The sequence below is a fragment of the Limulus polyphemus genome, unplaced genomic scaffold, assembly GCF_000517525.1.
Source record: "Limulus polyphemus unplaced genomic scaffold, Limulus_polyphemus-2.1.2 Scaffold54, whole genome shotgun sequence".
NCBI classification, from domain to species: Eukaryota; Metazoa; Arthropoda; class Merostomata; order Xiphosura; family Limulidae; genus Limulus; species Limulus polyphemus.
Window position 1 is genome coordinate 885,593 of NW_013665664.1, and position 19,160 is coordinate 904,752.

The window sequence follows — 19,160 nt, forward strand, 5'->3', positions numbered from 1 at the left end:
ATCTGGTATGCAATAAACTTTATCAGTCCAACACATTATAATTTTTTTCAACAGTATCTATGAATTTTAGTTCAGTTCTTCATGAATAATTATTTTTTGCATCATAATATTTCTAGTCTTGGATAGCTTGCCAGTACATATAATTCTGTTAGTTAAATTTCCAGGTACCAAAAGTGATCACCCATGCTCTCTTGACTATTCCTACTGTGTTACCCCTACTATTATCCCAGAAGAAATAAGCAGCAAAGAATATGGCCAAATGTCATACATAAATAAGGCAATGAAAAAAGTAATTCATGAGGGGTGAATTTTGGTAATGATGCAGCTGCGCCTCTCATGACTTTAGAAAATAATCCAAAACATATGGCTTGCTTAGCAAGTCCACTAGCTTCAACTTCTTCAGATATATCTGTCGATGTTCTCTTTGCAGATGCTGAGCATTCTCAGATAATGTGACAAAGTATCTGACATAATTTATAGCACTTTCAACTCTGCTGAGTTTATCTCGCATGTGGTATATCAGGGTACCATAGACTCTAGCGTGATGGCCAAAATGATGGACAAGCATGCATCACATGATTTTGGTTACGTGTCTGCAAAACCCCAATTGACCTACCAAAACTGAAAGAGGGAAGCTAACAGATCTGTTGTATGATGACCTCATTTAAAATGCTGGGGAAAACATTTACTGGTTGTGTTTGTTTTGTATTTTTATTATTATTTTAGCATCAAGGGACTAATACATTATATCTATGTTCAGGTCAATTCCATTTTTTTACTATAAAGTACTCTTGGTTTGGATCTCTTTCAAAAACAGATAGTAAGAAAACTTAAAAATTCAGTTATCTTTTGATTTTCAAGAAAACCTTCTATCACCACCCTTTGAAGTCCTAATCTCCATTTTATCACTTTGTTAATTTTTAACATACATAAAAAAGCCTTTGAATTACTTTTAACAATATCAGTCAGCTATTTTAATAAGCCATGGATTTTCTTATTTATTTTTTAACCAAATCCATATCTTTCTGATAGTCCTGTAAATCTTCCTATCTGTCAGTTTAAGCCAACCTAAATTTTTATATTTATCCTTGGCTTTTTTGTCTTTAGTAAGCCTATCTTTAATTCAGTGAAGCTTATTTTTAAATATATCGTATTGACCCAATTATAAGCAATGTTTTTTTTATTGATAATTAGGCTGTAAAATTCATAGTTGCCTTATAATCATTGCCAACAACAGGCCCCCTTCCCCCCTTCTCTAGCCTTTCGCATTCCTGAATGTCCAGATAGCTTCTGTCTATGCATGAACGTCAGATGTTCACTCAAGGTCATTGCTAGTTCTTCCAACTAATCGACCTGCAGACTGTTCAGTAGTAGTTTTGATTTTGTGGACCTAAAAAATGTTATGATGCTCAATGTTTTTCTTTCTCATGGTTTCTGAAAATGGAGGTCACTTCATATTCAAGATCGCTCAATAATTGGGCCAATTTGGTAGTTTCAAATGTAATTAGTATTTTTAGTATCAGCAGAAAATTTTGGAATATACACATGTCCAAAAGCTACTGAAATCATTACCATAAGTAAAGAGCAACAAAGGTTCTATAACTGGTCACATTCTCAAAATTGGAAGATATTTTTTAAATAACTTTAACAATATATTTAAACACCTTTATTCTCCTGAAGAAGAATAGTGAACTAATCGACAGTGCTTGAGTTTTGAAAATATTACAACTTTTGTAGGTAATCCTGTGTGCTAACTGCTTAACCTGGATTCAAACACCTTGTTAACAGCAAAATCAAACTGATGGGTGTATAATCTCTCCAGATCCTCACTAGATTCTGTAAAAAGAACAAAAAAAAAAATCATACATGTAGGGATCACATTAGAAATCTTTTCATTATCATTATTTCCCTGGTGTGGAAAATCAGAAAAATAAAACATTCATGACTTTTCTTATCTGTTTTAAAATTTTGAGATGTAATAACTTTGATTGATCATTTTACAAATAAAGATTACATTCATAATATTCCAACCCTTAGGTGTCAAGACTTTATACAGTAACAGCAACAGCTACTATCAAAGTAATTTTTTTATTGTTTCTCTACAGGTTAAAAAGCATCAACAAAGAGTTTTAATGATATTAGATTCTTTAAAAGTCTGTTATGAGACTGTTGATATCACAGAACCAGGCAAAGAAGACCAACGCAGCTATATGCAAGAAAATTGTAAAAAAAGTTCTGGAAGAAGCGTTCTTCCACCCCAGTTCTTTAATGATGAAGATTACTGTGGGGTAAGGATTAATTTCTAAGTTGAAACCTTATTGAACATTTCCTGTCACACTGTTATAAGCTTTAAATTTTGTTTTTCAAATTTGCCAATTTCCTGTCAAACTTTGAATTTTAATCAATCATATGAATGGTTAAATACATTATCAACGTGCGTTGAGGAACAAAGTTTTTGAGAGACTGTATCTCAGTGTCCTTGATACTTTTTTTATCATTCTTACAATGAAAGTACTTATATGAGTTTGTTAATTAGTGCATGCACAGTAATTAACTAGTTTACAGATGCCGAAAGCATACCTGCTGACTGCAATAAAAAACTAAATAATAAGTCAAACTAATAAGTATATGTCTACCAACAACATGTTCATTGTTTTATGTCAAAATCAGTATGAAATTCTGATTAACTTAAAAATATTGGGGAGTGTTTTTCGAATATATTTTATAACATAAAACAGATAGTATCACTAACTCAAGAAATTGTTTGTGAACAAAATCTTAATGTTGGAATAAATCTCTGGTACTATTACGTATCCAGACGTAAAAATGCGTGTACCAAAAATAGAAGGGCTGATGAGTCTGAGAGCAATACGTGACACAATTTTACAAAGAATAAAATAAAATTATGTAGTTTGTGGATACACAGAATTCAAGGAGATACAGGATGAAATTTTGAAATTACGGAAAACACAAAAATATGCTCAGCACATTTCAAACCTAATGTTTTTATAGCACGAAATACGTGATAGAGATAGATGACTGAAGCCATCACCTGTTCCATCAGTTCTTGACTGGACAATATATATAAACTTGAGGTAAGAAACTTAAGTTATAAGATTTTATTATATATTTTAAATATTTCTCATCAAATTAATGTGGCAAAGAAGATCCTCAAACAATTGTGAAATGTTTATTTTTTTTATTTTTATTTTTTTTTTTACAAGTTTGTACTTTATATTCAACAGTCTTTTTTTTTTTCAGCAGTGATATTGGGTTCATTTATTTATATCTACGTACCTTGATTTATAATTTGTTACATGAAGATATGAACTAAGTATAATAAATTATTATTTTTTTTAGATTCCTTGGATAGTTGGAATACTTCATTAATCTTGAAAGATATTCATGCAAGTCTGGAGCAACATGTGAGTCTTTGTGATTTAGGGTTTTTTTATTTTTAATTTGACCCATATAAAAATAGTATTAACTTTTGTAGTCAACAACTCAATTTTATAATACATTTATTTAAATAGAATGATACTAAACACCTAAAGCTCAGTAATCAAAAGGATTGTATGTATGTTGTTTGAAAATGGGTATTTAATACCAGGGATATTTTTCTATTCTAGGATAAAAGAAAACTTGAGGACTGAAGTTTCATATGTTGAATCACATCAAGCTAAAGACCTTAAGGATAAATGAGGTTGGCAGTAGCATCTTTGCTTCTTTTAAACCAGATTCATTCTGTAAATGACTGTACTGCACCAACATCAAGAAAGATTTGTTGAGGATAAACCAGAAAAGGTTAATAAAGAGCTTCAATGGCTAAAGATAAACATGCAAGCATCACCATAGCCATTCTTAGGATTACAAATAACAATGAACCCACAAGATACTACACATGATTACTAAATTATGAAATATTTCAATCTTTTCTTAATTTTTTTCAAACCATGTACAAATAACCTGCAATACTGGAAAGAAATGAAAAACAGTTGATTGTAATAATCTAGAAGGAATTTGGCCTGGATTATCAAATCTTCATGATTTAAGTACAAAATGTATTCTAGTTTTAGTACCTTATAAGAATGGAATGCCTATTCAAGAGATTGCTTGAAATTTTCAGATTAGCAGACCTACAAATGTATCAATATTTTGTACGTGAATTAACTTTTTGTTCCAGGAATTTAAGGAACTCTTCTCATTTCCAGATGCAGAAACTATATAAAGTTATTTGAATAATCTAAGAGTCGTCATAGACTGTACTCAAATAATTAACTTTTTGTTCCAGGAATTTAAGGAACTCTTCTCATTTCCAGATGCAGAAACTATATAAAGTTATTTGAATAATCTAAGAGTCGTCATAGACTGTACTCAAATAAAAATTCAAAAATTATCCTCTCTATTAGCTGAAAAGGAAAAATTCTCAAACTACAAACACTATAATACTTGCAAAGTTATAATAGCTATAACTTTCAGAGATCCAGTATGTTTTGTTTCTGAAAGTTATGGAATTGGTTGTTCCAATAAACACATATTTAAAGATTTGGAAATCCTGAACTATTAGGAAACAAGGTTATCATGGTATAAAAGACTTTGATATTGAAGGTATTTTGCAAAAAGGTATTACAGTGTGCGTACTTCTATATAACATGAAATACAAAAAATGTGGAAAATACAAAAGGTATTGCTCAAGCAAGAATTTGTGTGGAGCTTGCTATTTCAAGAATAGTTACACAATACTTGGTGATATAAGTGGGCATCATCCAATAGTAATGGCTGGGAGTGAAAACCAAATTGTCCATGTATGTGCCCATTTAACAAACTTTGTCTTATTTTTATTAGAGTAGAAACTATTTTTTTGTGATTTCTATTAAAGCCACTATTTTGTATAGATGTAAATAAATATAAATTGCACAGTTTGATCTCATTAAAGGTTTGTTTCAGGGTGTATACGCATCCTTGAAATTGAGGATGGAATTTTGAGGGCTTGAAAAGGGGCCTTTTTTTTGCAAAAGTACTTGAAAATATTACAATAGCAGAATATATCGATATACTTAACTTCAATGGATGTTGCAGAATTGAGCACAATAAATAAAATATTTTCTTTTCTTTTTGGTATACGTTCATATGTTGAGCAAAAACAAATAGGAATTTTATGAAATTTTGGTGGAATTTGATTGATTTTGAAGTAGATTTTAGATTCCAAAAAGTGCTTGGAATTGGCCTGAGCAATTCAGTATGAACCATGTTGTTTACATTTTGTACATGTATACATACAAAAAAATGAAATCATATGAAACATTTTATTTTCTCAATTTGATAAGTTATTCTCTAATACAAAATACTTAAATCAGAAAATCAAATCATGTATGTATTTGAAGCATTGTTTTGCACTGTACTGAGCTATATTTTCAAATGTATTGAATAAATAAATACATTTTTGTAAGATACATGATCTTAGGTGTAAACAGACTTTATTTAATACAGTTTTGGTACTTTTAATTACACAAATACCATAACTTTTTCATGTTTTTAAACGGGACATACTGTCACACTGAGTCTAGTGGTAAATTGTTCTTAACACATTACAAGGTTGTTTCAGGTAAAAATGCATAATAAATGAAATGATGAAGAGCAGAAAGACCTACTGCATTCCAAAATTTCAAATCAAATGTATGTGTCCTACATGGAGTTAACTTTCCTCCAACTGTTCTGTGTACACTATGGACTCACACCAAGACATACCACATACTTGTAATTGTCTCTGGTAATTAAAATCATGGTGACTCTTTTTCTTTGGTGCTCCTTCACAGATTTCCAAACAAAAGGCTTTTTCATCACAAGCCATTAAGATTGTTTTGTTCTTTTTACTTGCAGAACATTTAATTTCAACAACAACTTTAGTGTTGCCTGACTCCTCAGTCACTGTCTCATCTGGAGATATAGTAAATATGCTGCAGCTTTTATTGGCAAAAAGACCAAGTAGAAGAATTTTATCTGACATTCCATCTACAGTTTTACGTTAGGCATACACAAAGTGATTCTGGTTGCATTTCACTACCATAAATTATAGACTTTATTGTAATGTTCTTGGCAAACAACATTCTATGGGAAAACATGACATTTTATGGTTTGAGTTGCACATGAAGCTGTTATCCTCTTTTTTTTCTCCTCTCAATGCACTATTTTGAATTTTTTTGTTAGCCTACAGTAATGTCAGGACATTTTGTTGAACATCAGAATTTCATGAATAACATGAAGTGAGAACCTTTGAATTTTATTTAACAGCGGTCTTTGGAGACATATGATAGCATTGTGACACCTCTTCATATGACTTGCATTCAGATATTGATAATATTTGCAGATTAGCATCATAGAGACCACTATTGTAGGAGGCTAGAAAAGCATATTTTATCTACTTCAGTAAGGTCTTTGACAGTTTGTTCGCCCTCTTTCTCATTGACTTATATTAGAAAAATTGAAATTAGTTTAAAGTTTTGATTTGCAAATGACAATTTGATTTAAGCTTTTCATCCTGACCACTTAGAATAATCCATTTGGATGAAACATCAGTGTATGATGTGTCATCAGGTGCTTCCTTCAGACATCTACAGTTTAAATCTGTGAGCTTGTACAGATGAGCTACAATATGATTACACTGTTGATAAAGTTTGAAATACACAATACTGCAAAAAAGTGCTTAAAACACAATTTAAAAAAAAAAACTGTTAATTCTAAGTATCTTACATTATGAATTATGTTGTAAATCATCCCAAACCCTTTCATAATGAAGTTATTAAAAGAAATAACATTGCTGTCAATATTAAACACTAAAGTTTTCCTTTTTCTGCACTTTAGACATAGTTATTTCAGTATTTTATATAAACAAGTTACGTATGTAATATTTGAACAAATATTTGAATTATTAACTATGTTTAAATTTGTTTTAAAATAACTCGGAAACAAGGCTAACTGAAACTAAGGCTAGCCCTTTCATAAACTGAAAAAGGTTACCAAGTAAAAAATGTTATTGCTACTAGGGAGTAATATTAACTTAAGATAGGCCTAATAATGACTATGATTATCTTGTGTGCCCATTTGGTGCTACATTAATCTAATCAAAAACACCTTAGGTGTGGCAAAAAAAGATTGAGTGTGTGACTTAAAGGAATGAAATCAAAATTGGTGGCCAAACTGGTAGCTACATTAATAGCAATGATAAGAGTTTCACAGCAAATATTTGTTATTCATTAGTTAGTCAGGCTGTGTTTTTCATTGAACTTGGGGCATGATGCCCAAGTTAACTAATGAATAAACATTTGATGTAATATTCTTATCAGTGCTATAAGTGTAGCTACCAGTTTGTCTGCCAATTTTGCTTTTATTCCATTAAGTTGCACACTCAATCCTTTTTTTAGCCACACCCTTTTTTACACCTAAGGTGTTTTTGATTAGATATCATGACTTTTGTCAATACACACCAACAAACCCCAGCAAATAAGAAAGTGACACTCAATAGTAACCTATATTAGCTTTAGGATTGCAACCCTTTTATTCAAAACAGACCTTTACTTTCTAGAACCAACCAGATTCTTTAAAATATATGATGGTAGTTTTTCCTCTATAAAACTGTGTTAATAGCTTCCTTTACACTAACACCATGGAATTTGGATTAACAGTTTCTTGTCATCAGCCCCATGCAATTGGTACAGCCATATCAAGCATCATTATTTATGCTAATTGCCTAAGCTAATATCACGTGATGCTAAACAATCTTTAACTTCACAAAATTTAGTAAATTTGTGCTGAAAAGTTGGCAATGAATAAGCTATAAAAACTATTCACCCATATAATTCTTTTTAAAACTGCTAATCTAGCTTACTTGGTCTAACCAATACTTATGTATCTGCACATCTTTTTACCCATAGTTTGGCTGCTCTAAATCAGCTGTTTTTAATCTGGGTGACAAAAAACTAAAAACGGTCCACGTGACTCTGCATAGAAGTGTGCAAAGTGTTTGTCAAATATGAGCAGTTTTTATTGAATAACTTTGCACACGTGGCTAATATTTACACCAAACACGACTCCTAATTGTAGGTTGAAAAGATCTATCAGTGTATACCAGATTTGAAAAAAATTCATAAAAGTTAAGTATGTTCTTCTATCAAATAAATATTCCATACTTTTGTGCAGAGAGAGAAAAAAAGGAAGAAAGTCAATCAAAATTAGAAACTTATATCTCTGGTATTTTTTAATGGATTGCTTTGAAATTTGGTATGTATAGTAAGAGTCCAGTAGAGCACATCTACTGAAAATATGTGATAGTTTGGATTACCCGTCCAAGATACAAAAGGTGGAAAATGCTAAACTATCACTCCTGTTAATAACACACAGTGTGTCCTGCAGCAGGTTGTTTTGTTCGCATGACACACTATCATATGTCTTGATCATTACTTACCCTGCAATGTAACTGCATGTTGCAGATATTCCTTCAGCACCTATATTTCAAGGAAAATAAAACAGAATGAATTCCATTTTTCATGAATGAAATGTATCTGCTGGTACAGTAAAAAAGCTTTTGTTCTCTTCATTAAAACAACCTGTATATGCCACAAGTATTTTTTCTTCATATATGAAATACTTAACACCCTTTTCTCAAATAAGGCATTAGGTTTTTGTGTTTGATATTAAGTCAAACATTGAGTTATGTTGCCATTTCATTTTATCAGTACTTTAAAATTGTACTAAGTTAACATTTTCCATTGCTAAATGTGCTGAAGTAGGTGAGGTGCGAGAGATAATACTCCTTATGTGATATGAAAATCAGTTGCTTCATGGTGTTGCTAGATAACTGTGAACTGGTCACTTGTTAGGTTACTTCAAAGTAATTTTTTACACTTTTTTTATTTAGCATTTTTACACTAAATACAGTAAATAGTTAAGCTACTGCAACTTGCATGTAAATGAGCAGAACACATCAATGTTTTACAGTTTGTTTTTGCTGGTGTCAACATTTTTACTACTCGTATAAAGAAATTTTGAACTGAAAGAAAAGATATTTCAATCATTGATAAGGAAAATTTTATTGATATACAATTTAATAATTCAAGAATTTTCTCACATGGTATTTAAGGATGCTATTCTTAAAGACTGATCAATAACTAATAACTGGAAAGTGGGTACATATGTAAATATATATATCTACTGTTTGCTGTAATAATATTATATCCTTACTTTTCTGAATTATCAAATGATGCATATATGCAATTGTGAGTCATCAAATCATCGTAATGTGAAACTAATGGTTTTTGTAACTTTTGTGGTTTTAAAATTTCTAATAAGGTACTCTGCCTCCTCTCACAAGATTTGCTTTGCTCGTCTTGGGCTACCCTCTATATGCAAACATATTCAGAAACGTATGCCACAAGCCTTAATCCTCTTTCTGTTGGAATTCACAGTTCCAACATGTCTCACATGCAAATCATCATGCATCACTTCTCCACCAATAGGAGAACACTACTATCACGTGACACAGGTTACTCCCTCTACAGGCCACTACCTAACTGTCACTTCAAAGTTTGGCAGAAGATGCGAGCATTACCCGTTCATTACCTGATGATCCAGCTCGTCCGTCATTGATTTTTTCAGGTATCTGATGTTTTGTCTCTTACACCTGTTTCCTATGACCCTAGACCTTCCCTTTTACATGAAACAACCTCCAAACCCTATTTAGTCTTTCACTCATCCCCCCCGATATTAGGATTCATGCAGACCGATTTGCCTCTAAATTGGGGGTGGGCTTTAGTATGCCTCATCCTCCACGGACTTCGGATCAGTCTGCCCTTGTTTATCATCAGGCATGGTGCCGTTTGTATGGTGTTATATGTTTGACTTGGCTCCTGAGTCTTTGGAGTCACGGGTGGCCTGGGCCTACCAACATTATACCCTTACTTATTTGGTAGCTCGTTTGTTGGGGCCGAGCGTGGCACTGCTTCCTGTCCCCCAACCTTCCCCTTCCCAACCTCTTCCTGTTCCACCCTCTCGTGGTGCCACAGTTTGACAATTTCCTCGATGACACACGATCTGCCAACAGCAGTATTGGTGACTATGTGGTCTGTTTGGGCCCAGTGGGACTTGTCTCTTGAATTTCTTTCATCTGTGGGGACCTTTTCTCTCCAATGTCTGGGTTCACAAGGTGCTCTTGGAAGGATTCATTATCCCCTTTTTCTCCCTTCTTCCATTATCCAGTGTTCCCATTCTCTTCCCTTCTCCTCGGGATACCTTGACATGCCAGTGTCTGTCAGAGGCAGTTCGGGACCTCATCGAACAATAGGCTATTGAACCAGTTCACCAGGTTTACGGGGGTTTTACTCCCACCTGTTCATGGTTCCTAAGAAGACTGGGAACTGGCATTCTGTCATCGATTTATCCCATCAATCAGTATTTTCACATTCTGTGCTTTACCATGGAGACATCTTTTGTTTGGGTGTTTTCTTCAACACTCATCTCAGTCGGGCCCAACCTTCTCCTCTCTGGCTCCATTCTATGTAACAGGCCATTTGAAAGTCCCTGTATGTTCCCTCACTTTCAGCTTGCAAGGTTCTATCGCTTATGGGAATGTGGTCCTCTATCACACCTCTCATACTCCTGGGCAGGGCCCATATGCAGTCTCTTCAATGGGTACAATCAATGGAACTTCACCTGGGATCATTTGGATACTTCTATATCCCTTCCCTCATCCCTTGTAGCCGATCTCCATTGCATGTTGAACATGGCCCACATGTCAGTAGAGATCCTGCTTCCTCCTCCACAGCCAGATATGTTCACAGATGCATCCCTTCAGGGCTGGGGGGCTTGGGTGGGTCACTAGGAGGTTTCAGGTCATTGATCTATGGAGGTGAATTCTCTTCACATCAATGTTCTCAAACTCCTTGCTGTTCACCGGGCTTTGGATCAATTTGTTTCTCTTGCAAGCTGCCGACTGGTTATGATCCATTACAACAGTTCTACCATGGTGGTTTATATCAATCACCAAGGTGGCACCAGGTCTAGATCACTATGTTTTTGCATTATGGATCTTCTTTATTGGGCCCACACACATTACATTTGTTTGATGGTGTGTCATGTACTGGGTGCTTTCAATTTGTTCCTATATGTTTACCCTCCCATCCATTTACTTTATCAGGTGGTCTCCCTCATCCATGCCACTCAGTCTGATTGCTCCTTACCAGCCTGCTCAACTGCAGGTGGTTCCCCCGTTTTCCTTTCCTTCTGTCCCGACCTGCTCCATCAACCCCAGTCACCTGCACCGTCTGTCCTCCATCTTCACTCCTGGCTTTTGTTAGGTCTTTGGTGAGGAGTTCCAGTTTCTCTTGCAGAGTAGCTTCACATTTAACCCATTCTACTCACCCTTCTTCTTTGGCCATCTATCAATGCAAATGGAGCATTTATTGCTCCTGGGCACTGACTCGGGATTTCCTGACTTTTCACCCAAACGTTGCCTGTATCTCCGAGTTTCTCACATGGCTCTTTGAGGGGGGGGTCTTCAGTCTTCTCGATTTTGGGGTTTTCGGCGGTGTTATCCCATATATTCCATTTTTCCCATTTTGCAGGGTCTTTGCTTTCCATGTTGATCTGTTTCTTTTGGCTCTGTTGACCATTGAGGTGTCACTCGCTCCCAGACTGGGACATTAACATGGCCCTTCATGCCCTCACTTCACCTCCATTTGAACCTCTGTCTATATGTCTGTTTGAAGGCATATTTCCTCCTCCTCCTGGCCTGCAGGCATAATTGGTTGGATATTTTCACCCTCGATGTTACTAGAACTATGTACCACTTATCCTACCTTATCCTTTATGTGGATCATGCTTTCCTTCCCAAGACCTCTGCGGCTCAATAAGGTAAGTTTTTTTTTACCTATCTGCCAATCCACTATATATCATGTCTACCCTCGTCCTGATTCAGATGGACTCCTCTGTACTGTCCATGCCCTTGTTATATTGCTCACACAGCTTCCTTCCGTGGTCCTTGTTCCTGCCTTTTTATCCCTTGGCAACCTTCCTCTTCCTGTGTTCTTTTCCCAGTTACTTTGCCTAATTGGGTTTGATGTTTGTTCCAGTTGGCCTATTCCTTCTTGTCTCCTTCTAAATGTGATCTTTCATGTTTTCTTACATCAAATCCACCACCTAACCTTCTCCCTTGCCTCTTGTCTTTTTCGGCCATTGGAAGAGATTCTAAAATCAGGCATGTAGATGACTCAGCACATGTTCATCTCCCACTACCTACACCACATTACTGTTTCTGCTTCCTTGGGGTATACTTGCCACCTGTGGCTATTCTACAGACTTTAGTGCAGCTGTGACATGAGGTAAGTCCTCACTAATGCTTTTATTTATTTGTGGGGTCCCTGCTTCAGCTTCACTTTTGATCCCACTCTGTGGTGAGTAGTGCCTGACCAGGTATTCTGTCTGTACTTGGAATGGGTTCCACTTAGATGGCTATAACCATTTGCAGACATGTTGATATGAAATCCATTCTGTAAGCCATGTTTATTGTTTTACATTTTCCATGGGTGTGTATGCTCACCCTTGAGATGGGGTGTTTCACAAGATCACTAAAGTGTAAATTCCTCATGATAATTGCATAATAATATGTCCGTCCTGGACTGTACCACCCATGGACGGCATGGGTAAAGCAGAAGGAGTTTGCTCCCCATCCCTGCCATGTTTAGATTGAATAAATCGGTGTGGTGTGCTTTTCAAAATAGGGTTTTGTGATCACCCATTGCACTGTCTCGGGTGTTGCAGTCTCTCTCTACTCTCCATTGCACTTCCCTCCTTTCTTCCAGTGGAATACAGGAGTTCTTACCACTTACCAGTTCCAAACTGCTGGGGTGATTGACCATAGAGGTAACCTACTGGATGGGTTCAACAAAGATGGCTATAACCATTCAGTTCAGAGTAGGGTGGTAATGTTCTGCCAGTGTAGAGGGAGTTACAAGATCCTCCAGATGAGTAACTATTTCCTGGAGTTGAGACACCCAAATGTAGTTCACCCCTCCAGTTGAGTGCCCTCCTCCTACCATCATGCGGATGTTGATACCCAGCAAGTGAGGTTTTGGAGATCGAGTGAACCAATCACACAAGTCTTCACACAGGTTTCAGATTGTCCATCTTCCCCTCTTGACTTGTTTTCTGTGTTGTGTTGAAGGTTTATGTAGCATGTTTCTGCTTCTGTCCTGGGTTTTCTCTCATTGGGTGAGAAGGTTGTTACTGACTTGGGGTCATTTTGGGCTGGTTTCACGGTCGTGGGGATAGAGTGCAGATACCTGGCATTAGGCTACCCTGCGGGTTCCTGGAGTAAAATGTTAGGTTCACTCTTGACTCTGGGACTTAAGGTGAAGATGGTATGATTCTCATCCTACTTTCGCGAGGATGTCAGTACCCAGCGAGTGAGGTTTTGGATGTAGTTGACTTACCTAGTACGATCCGTTGTGCTCTAGCCACTCTACACCATGGGACACATCCTCACTTGCCCACTTCCATCATGGGATTGAGTGATTCTGAATTCTGTTTAAGATCACATTGCTAAACTATCCTCTCCCATGCAGATGTGCTACCTTTAATACTCTGCCATGTATGGTCCTCTTGATCATGTCGATTTTTATAGCAAAGAGATACCTGGCTCAGATGTGATGCTCCTTAGATCATCTGATCTGTTCTTCTCATTTTAGGGGTGTCATTTTGCTTCTCTCACACCGGTTCCTCCTCCATTTCAGTGTGGGATTCAAGCTAATCTTGTGAGAAGAGGGAGAGTACCTTATCGGAAGTTATAATTTTCACAAATGAAAATGTTTTTCCAGTGCTCGTGTCTTCTGCCAAACCTTGAAGTGACAGTTAGATAGTGACCTGTAGAGGGAGTAACCTGTGCCACGTGATAACAGTGTTCTCCTATTGGTGGAGAGGTGATGCATGATGATTTGCATGAGAGACGTTGGAACTGTGGGTTCCAACAGAGGGAGGATGAAGGCTACTGGCATACGTTTCTGAAAAAGTTTGCATATAGAGGGCAGCACAAAACAAGAAAAGCTAATCTTGTGAGCGGAGGGAAGTACCTATTGGAAATACATTTTCATTTAGGAAAATTATAAATTTTGATTGTCTAAATTATCATTGGATGAGCTTTATGCTTTGCTAAATCTTTGTCTAAAACTCAGTTGGATTAAACCACTACTTAGTTCTTTATTAGCCAGAAATAATACTTTTTGAGATTATCCATGGATTAGAACAGTATTTTATAAATAATAATTAGCCTAAATATAAATTTATCCTAGGTTTATTTGTATGAATTCCATACTATTGTCAATCAAAAATTAATAAGACTTGCTCCATATGAAGCAAACAATCAAGGTGACCTGTTTAACCAATTAAACAAATTTTGTACTTTATTAAATTGTTTTAATTTAGGACTATGAAGATTTTGAGCTGGCAAATGAAGATGATGAACTTATGAAGTTTTTGAAGTTAGGTGACCAGGTTTCAATTGGAAAAATTACTTTGAATGAAAGTAACTCTCAAACCACTGATGCTGATAATGCAGATGAAATGATTTTACAAAATGGCAGTACATCTCAAGAAGCTTCTGCTCCAAAAGAAGAGGTGAATTTTCAAAATTTTTACCCAGCATGTAGTTATCAGATATATATGTATGATACTGTAAGATGATAACAATTTAGTTCAATTTAAAATATACCACTATCAGTTGCTCTTTATCTATTTTATTAACAATCAGTGAACTAATTTTTTATGTTTCTCTGCATTTTAACATTTTTTACAATATTGCTTATTGTAAATAAACTCGCATCAGAAACATGTTGAAAAGATCAAGTTCTTATGGAAGTGACTGAATCCTGTTTTAGTTATTACAGTGTGTTGCCAAGTTATTTTAAAGAAATGTTTTTTTCTTCATATGTTTACGTTTTTTAAATTGTGTAATGCTGACTGGAGTATTGTGCATATAATTATGAATAAATGAAATGACCATGAACTCCTGTGAATCAGTGGTGAAACTACCTAGAATGCAGGTAGTGCATTGCACTGGGGCCCCCAGCCCATTTTGGGGGCCATTGCGATGCCAGGATAAGTAAATAAATTTTATGCATCGTAAATACAAAACTGTATACTTACTTTTTAATGTCTATTGAAAAACTAAATATATATTTTTTTTAACTGAAATTAAATTATTTGGAAATTCCATTACATTTTCGGTAAAAACCTTAAACTGTAAATTTTTATTTTTACATAAGAGGATTTTCGATACAGTTCACAAAATATCACTCATTCCCAGATCAGATTGTTCAGTGTCATCCCAAAATGTTAAAAATCTGTAGAATCACTCAAAAATATTTGTAGAAATCTGTTGACTTCATCAAAAACTCTGTACCTCTTTTTTTCAGGGTGATAATAATTGATAATTATTAATTGATAAGATAATTGTTTCTTAAATAGTATTTTCTGTAATCAAACTCGGACATAACTAAAACAAAACAATTCTTGCTCTGTATTTACTGCATAGAAAGAAGTTATAGCTTTTAATTACCTACTGTGACTAGGTATGACCAGTGAACCTATCTAATAACGTTTTTAGTCATTATAATAAGTTTAAACTACAATATATTTAGTTACAGCAAACTATTGGGAATAGTAGAAATTAGAATAGTTCGTGAAAATACATGAACCACATATAACTAGATTCACTGCAATGTGGGCCTATACAGTAATAAGTGAATGAAATAAAATTAAATCTTTTAATTTTAATTTTAAACTGGCAGACAGAAGGCACACAGGAGGTGTCAGGAGTGTTTGGACTTTGGCTGCAGTTTGGTGACTATTTCAAGGTCATGAGAGGGAAGTCAAACCTTGCACAAGAAGCCATAGAGTAAAAAATTATTTGGCTTCCATAGAGAAAAGTCTATTTCTGCAATCATTTTAGTTTTTATTCCATTTGCATCATTCTTTTTTTTTTTTATCCTACAACATAGTTATAACAGTCGATTACAAAAAAATCTGTAGGTTTTGCTCATTTTGGGGAAAACAATATGAAAAGACATAAATTATCTGTAAATCTATAGCTTAACCTGAAGGTATGGCAGCTGCACCAATAATAGTTAATTTTTTCATAACCAAGTTTCTGAATGATGTCACTATCAGCCAATCACAGCCTTAGATGCCTGGAGGTTGTAATATTACGTCTTTCTGCCTAGCAACCAAGAATAATGAGTTGGAACATGCAGGAAACAAATATGCTACACGTTGTCAGAGCCAGTCATGTACTTATCCATGTTTGATACATTTTGAACGGTGCCACTACTTGGCCTTACATTCTACAAAAACTTAATAGTGCTAAATAAATGGTGGTGGATGCAGACCCTGCAGTGCATTTCTTTAATATTTGAATAATTTCTCCCTTTATAATTGAAAATGTCTAGATCAAAGCATAAAAGTGGTTCCCAAAAAATAAAAGTGAAAAGAGAGGAGAAAAAAATTATTTCTAAGTTACTGAAACTGGACTTGTTTGTTACGAAGAACAACAGTGCAGATAAAAGTGATGAAACAGGTTGTTCAAGTACATGTTTAAAATTTAGTTATGACAAAAATTAAGTGCTGTAACTGATATCAATGTGTTTGAAACAGAATCAGATACAAACAATGAAACTCATGAAGAAATAGCTGAAATACGACAAATAGACCCAATATTGTCGTGTGACAGAGGACACTTTTCTGCAAATATCGAAAGCAGTGTTTTAAGAGGTTTAATTATATCAAAGGGGTTATGTAGATGCAAAGGGCTGTTTCTCATGGATGTGAATCAGGATGGTCAATGTTTTTCAGAAGTTTTTTATTCTAAGAAATTGAAATTGGGGATGCTGCTGCACAGAATGTGGTTATGTTATTCACCATTGACAGATAGTGCTGATTGTGAACCAACCTGGGTTTTCACCAGTCGTCTTCTTTTAATGATGCTAGGGTCAATGGCATAATAGACTGGAGACATCTGATCCAAAAAACTCAGATACATGAATGCCCAAGAACGCATCTTGATGCTTGTCTGACAATACAAAGATAGCATTTGAAGAAAATCTTAGAGGAACAATTGAAAATGAAAAAACAGAAGGAAATATAGAGATATTTTAGAGGGAATAATTAATGTAACATGAACAATAGCTTCTTCCAATTTGCCCATTTGAGGACACAGAGAGCTTTGATAAACCTTATGGTGATAATTTTCTTTCTGTTATTCAAGTGTTAGCAAAATATGATCCTGTTCTTGTACAGTTATTTGAAAAGAAAAAAAGGACAAGTCAAATATTTTATTCCTAAATTACAGAATGAAGTTATCATGATAATTGCTAAAAAACAAACTGAAAGAGAAATTATTGATGACATAAAAGCAGCATCTTTTTTTCAATAATTATAGATACAACACAAGACATTTCAAAAGTCGATCAAATGAGTCAAATCTTTCAACATGTCAAAATAAACGCTAACTCAAACAGACTTCTTCACGACTTTGAAATGAAGGAATCATTGATTGGATTTCATCAAGCTTCTGATCAAACTGCTATTGGATTAGAAAATGAAATTGTTAATTGTGGTCAAGGGTATGATGGTGCAGCAAATATGAGCAGTATATACTTGGGAATCCAAGCAAGAATAGCTAAAAGAGAACCAAATGCTGAATATGATCATTGTGCTGCCCATAATCTAAATCATGTTTTTAATGATTGTTTCTGTTCAAAATATATCTGAAATTAAAAACTTTTATGATACTATTGAACATCTTTGTAATTTCTTTGTTCGTAGTATAAAACAGTTGTCTGTGTTAAAAGAATTGGTTTCTGTATCCAGTGTTATTGAGGAAGTAACACTTAAAAGATTATGTTCATCTTGATTGTCCTCTAGACACAATTCACTAGTTGTGTTAAGATTCCGTTATTCAGACACTGTAAAAGGACTTTCAAAAATAATTCTCCTTAGTAAAAAGCATGACAAACAAGTTGAAGTGTCTGGTCTAATGAAGCAAATATAAAAGTTTGAATTTATTTTCCTAATTGTTCTTCAAACAAACTTATTAGAAATAACTCATGTAATTTCTAAGTCGTTGCAAAGTGAAAATGTACTGTTTGACACAACAGTTAAAATACTAAAGCACTCAATTGACTTTTTAGTGCAAGTAAGAGACAACTTCATGCAAATAAAAGAAATATCTGAAGATATGGGGTTTGGAGCCCAAATTTCAGTACATGTGCACAAAAAAGGCAACAAAACAATTTGATGAATTGTGTGAAGATGAAAGATTTTCGAATCCAGAAAAGAAACTTTAAGACCAGTGTCTTTTATGGTTGTTTAGACATTATGATTGCTCAACTAAATCATATAATCATAGGTCGAAAATGTGTTGTTGTAACATGTAGTGTTATTTTCCCCAAAAACTTGCTTGCTGCAACCGATAAGGAATTATATGATGGAGCCATAACTTTAGTTAATAAATATGATTAGGATATTTCTAAAGAATTTCCCTCTCAGTCGCTCTCTACTGACAATGCTTCAAATTAGATCTTGAAAACATTTCAACAGTTTGTAACCTTGTTAATATGTGAAAACAGTGCCATGTGTTTAAGCTTCAAAGAAATTGGAACTGTGATAACTTTGTTTTTGACAATTCCCGTGATAGTTGCAAGTGTTAAGCGATCTTTTTCAAACCTCAAGTTGATAAAAAATTATTTGAGAAGCAAAATGGTGCAAGAACGATTAAGTGGATTTTCAGTAATTTCTATTTAAAGTAGAATTGCAAAAAATAATTAATTGAGAGGAAATAATAAAAACTTTTGCTGAAATGACAGCAAGAAAAGTTGTTTCCAATAAATAGTAAGAACTAAGTATATATTGTTGTGTTTTAATGTTTTGAAATAGTTATTAACATTATTGGTACTAGAAGAAATGCCACCCTATGGGTGGCTGTTTGTACTAGTAATTACTGATTGTAGTATTCACACCTCATTGAAAAAAATTTAGAAGTGAACATTTTACTAAAAATTCGTTTTTTCTGGGAAGTACTGCATGGGAAAAATGTTCGGATTAAAGTGGTAACCTTTATT

The 19,160-nt window shown here is 34.5% G+C and overlaps 1 protein-coding gene and 1 long non-coding RNA gene across 2 annotated transcripts in view; both read left to right on the plus strand.

The window, feature by feature from the left end:
- Window positions 1-19,160, plus strand: part of LOC106463664 (SH3 domain-binding glutamic acid-rich protein homolog) — a 36,024-nt gene that overhangs the window by 8,090 nt on the left and 8,774 nt on the right. Inside the window, exons 2-3 of the mRNA XM_013923721.2 lie at window positions 2,106-2,288; window positions 14,470-14,661. Of these exons, the coding sequence (XP_013779175.1) occupies window positions 2,106-2,288; window positions 14,470-14,661 (375 nt within the window). The remainder of the gene's footprint in view (window positions 1-2,105; window positions 2,289-14,469; window positions 14,662-19,160) is intronic.
- Window positions 3,076-3,644, plus strand: LOC111086878. Its single transcript, XR_002611600.1, has 3 exons — window positions 3,076-3,095; window positions 3,361-3,425; window positions 3,630-3,644. It is a non-coding gene; the product is annotated as an uncharacterized LOC111086878 (long non-coding RNA).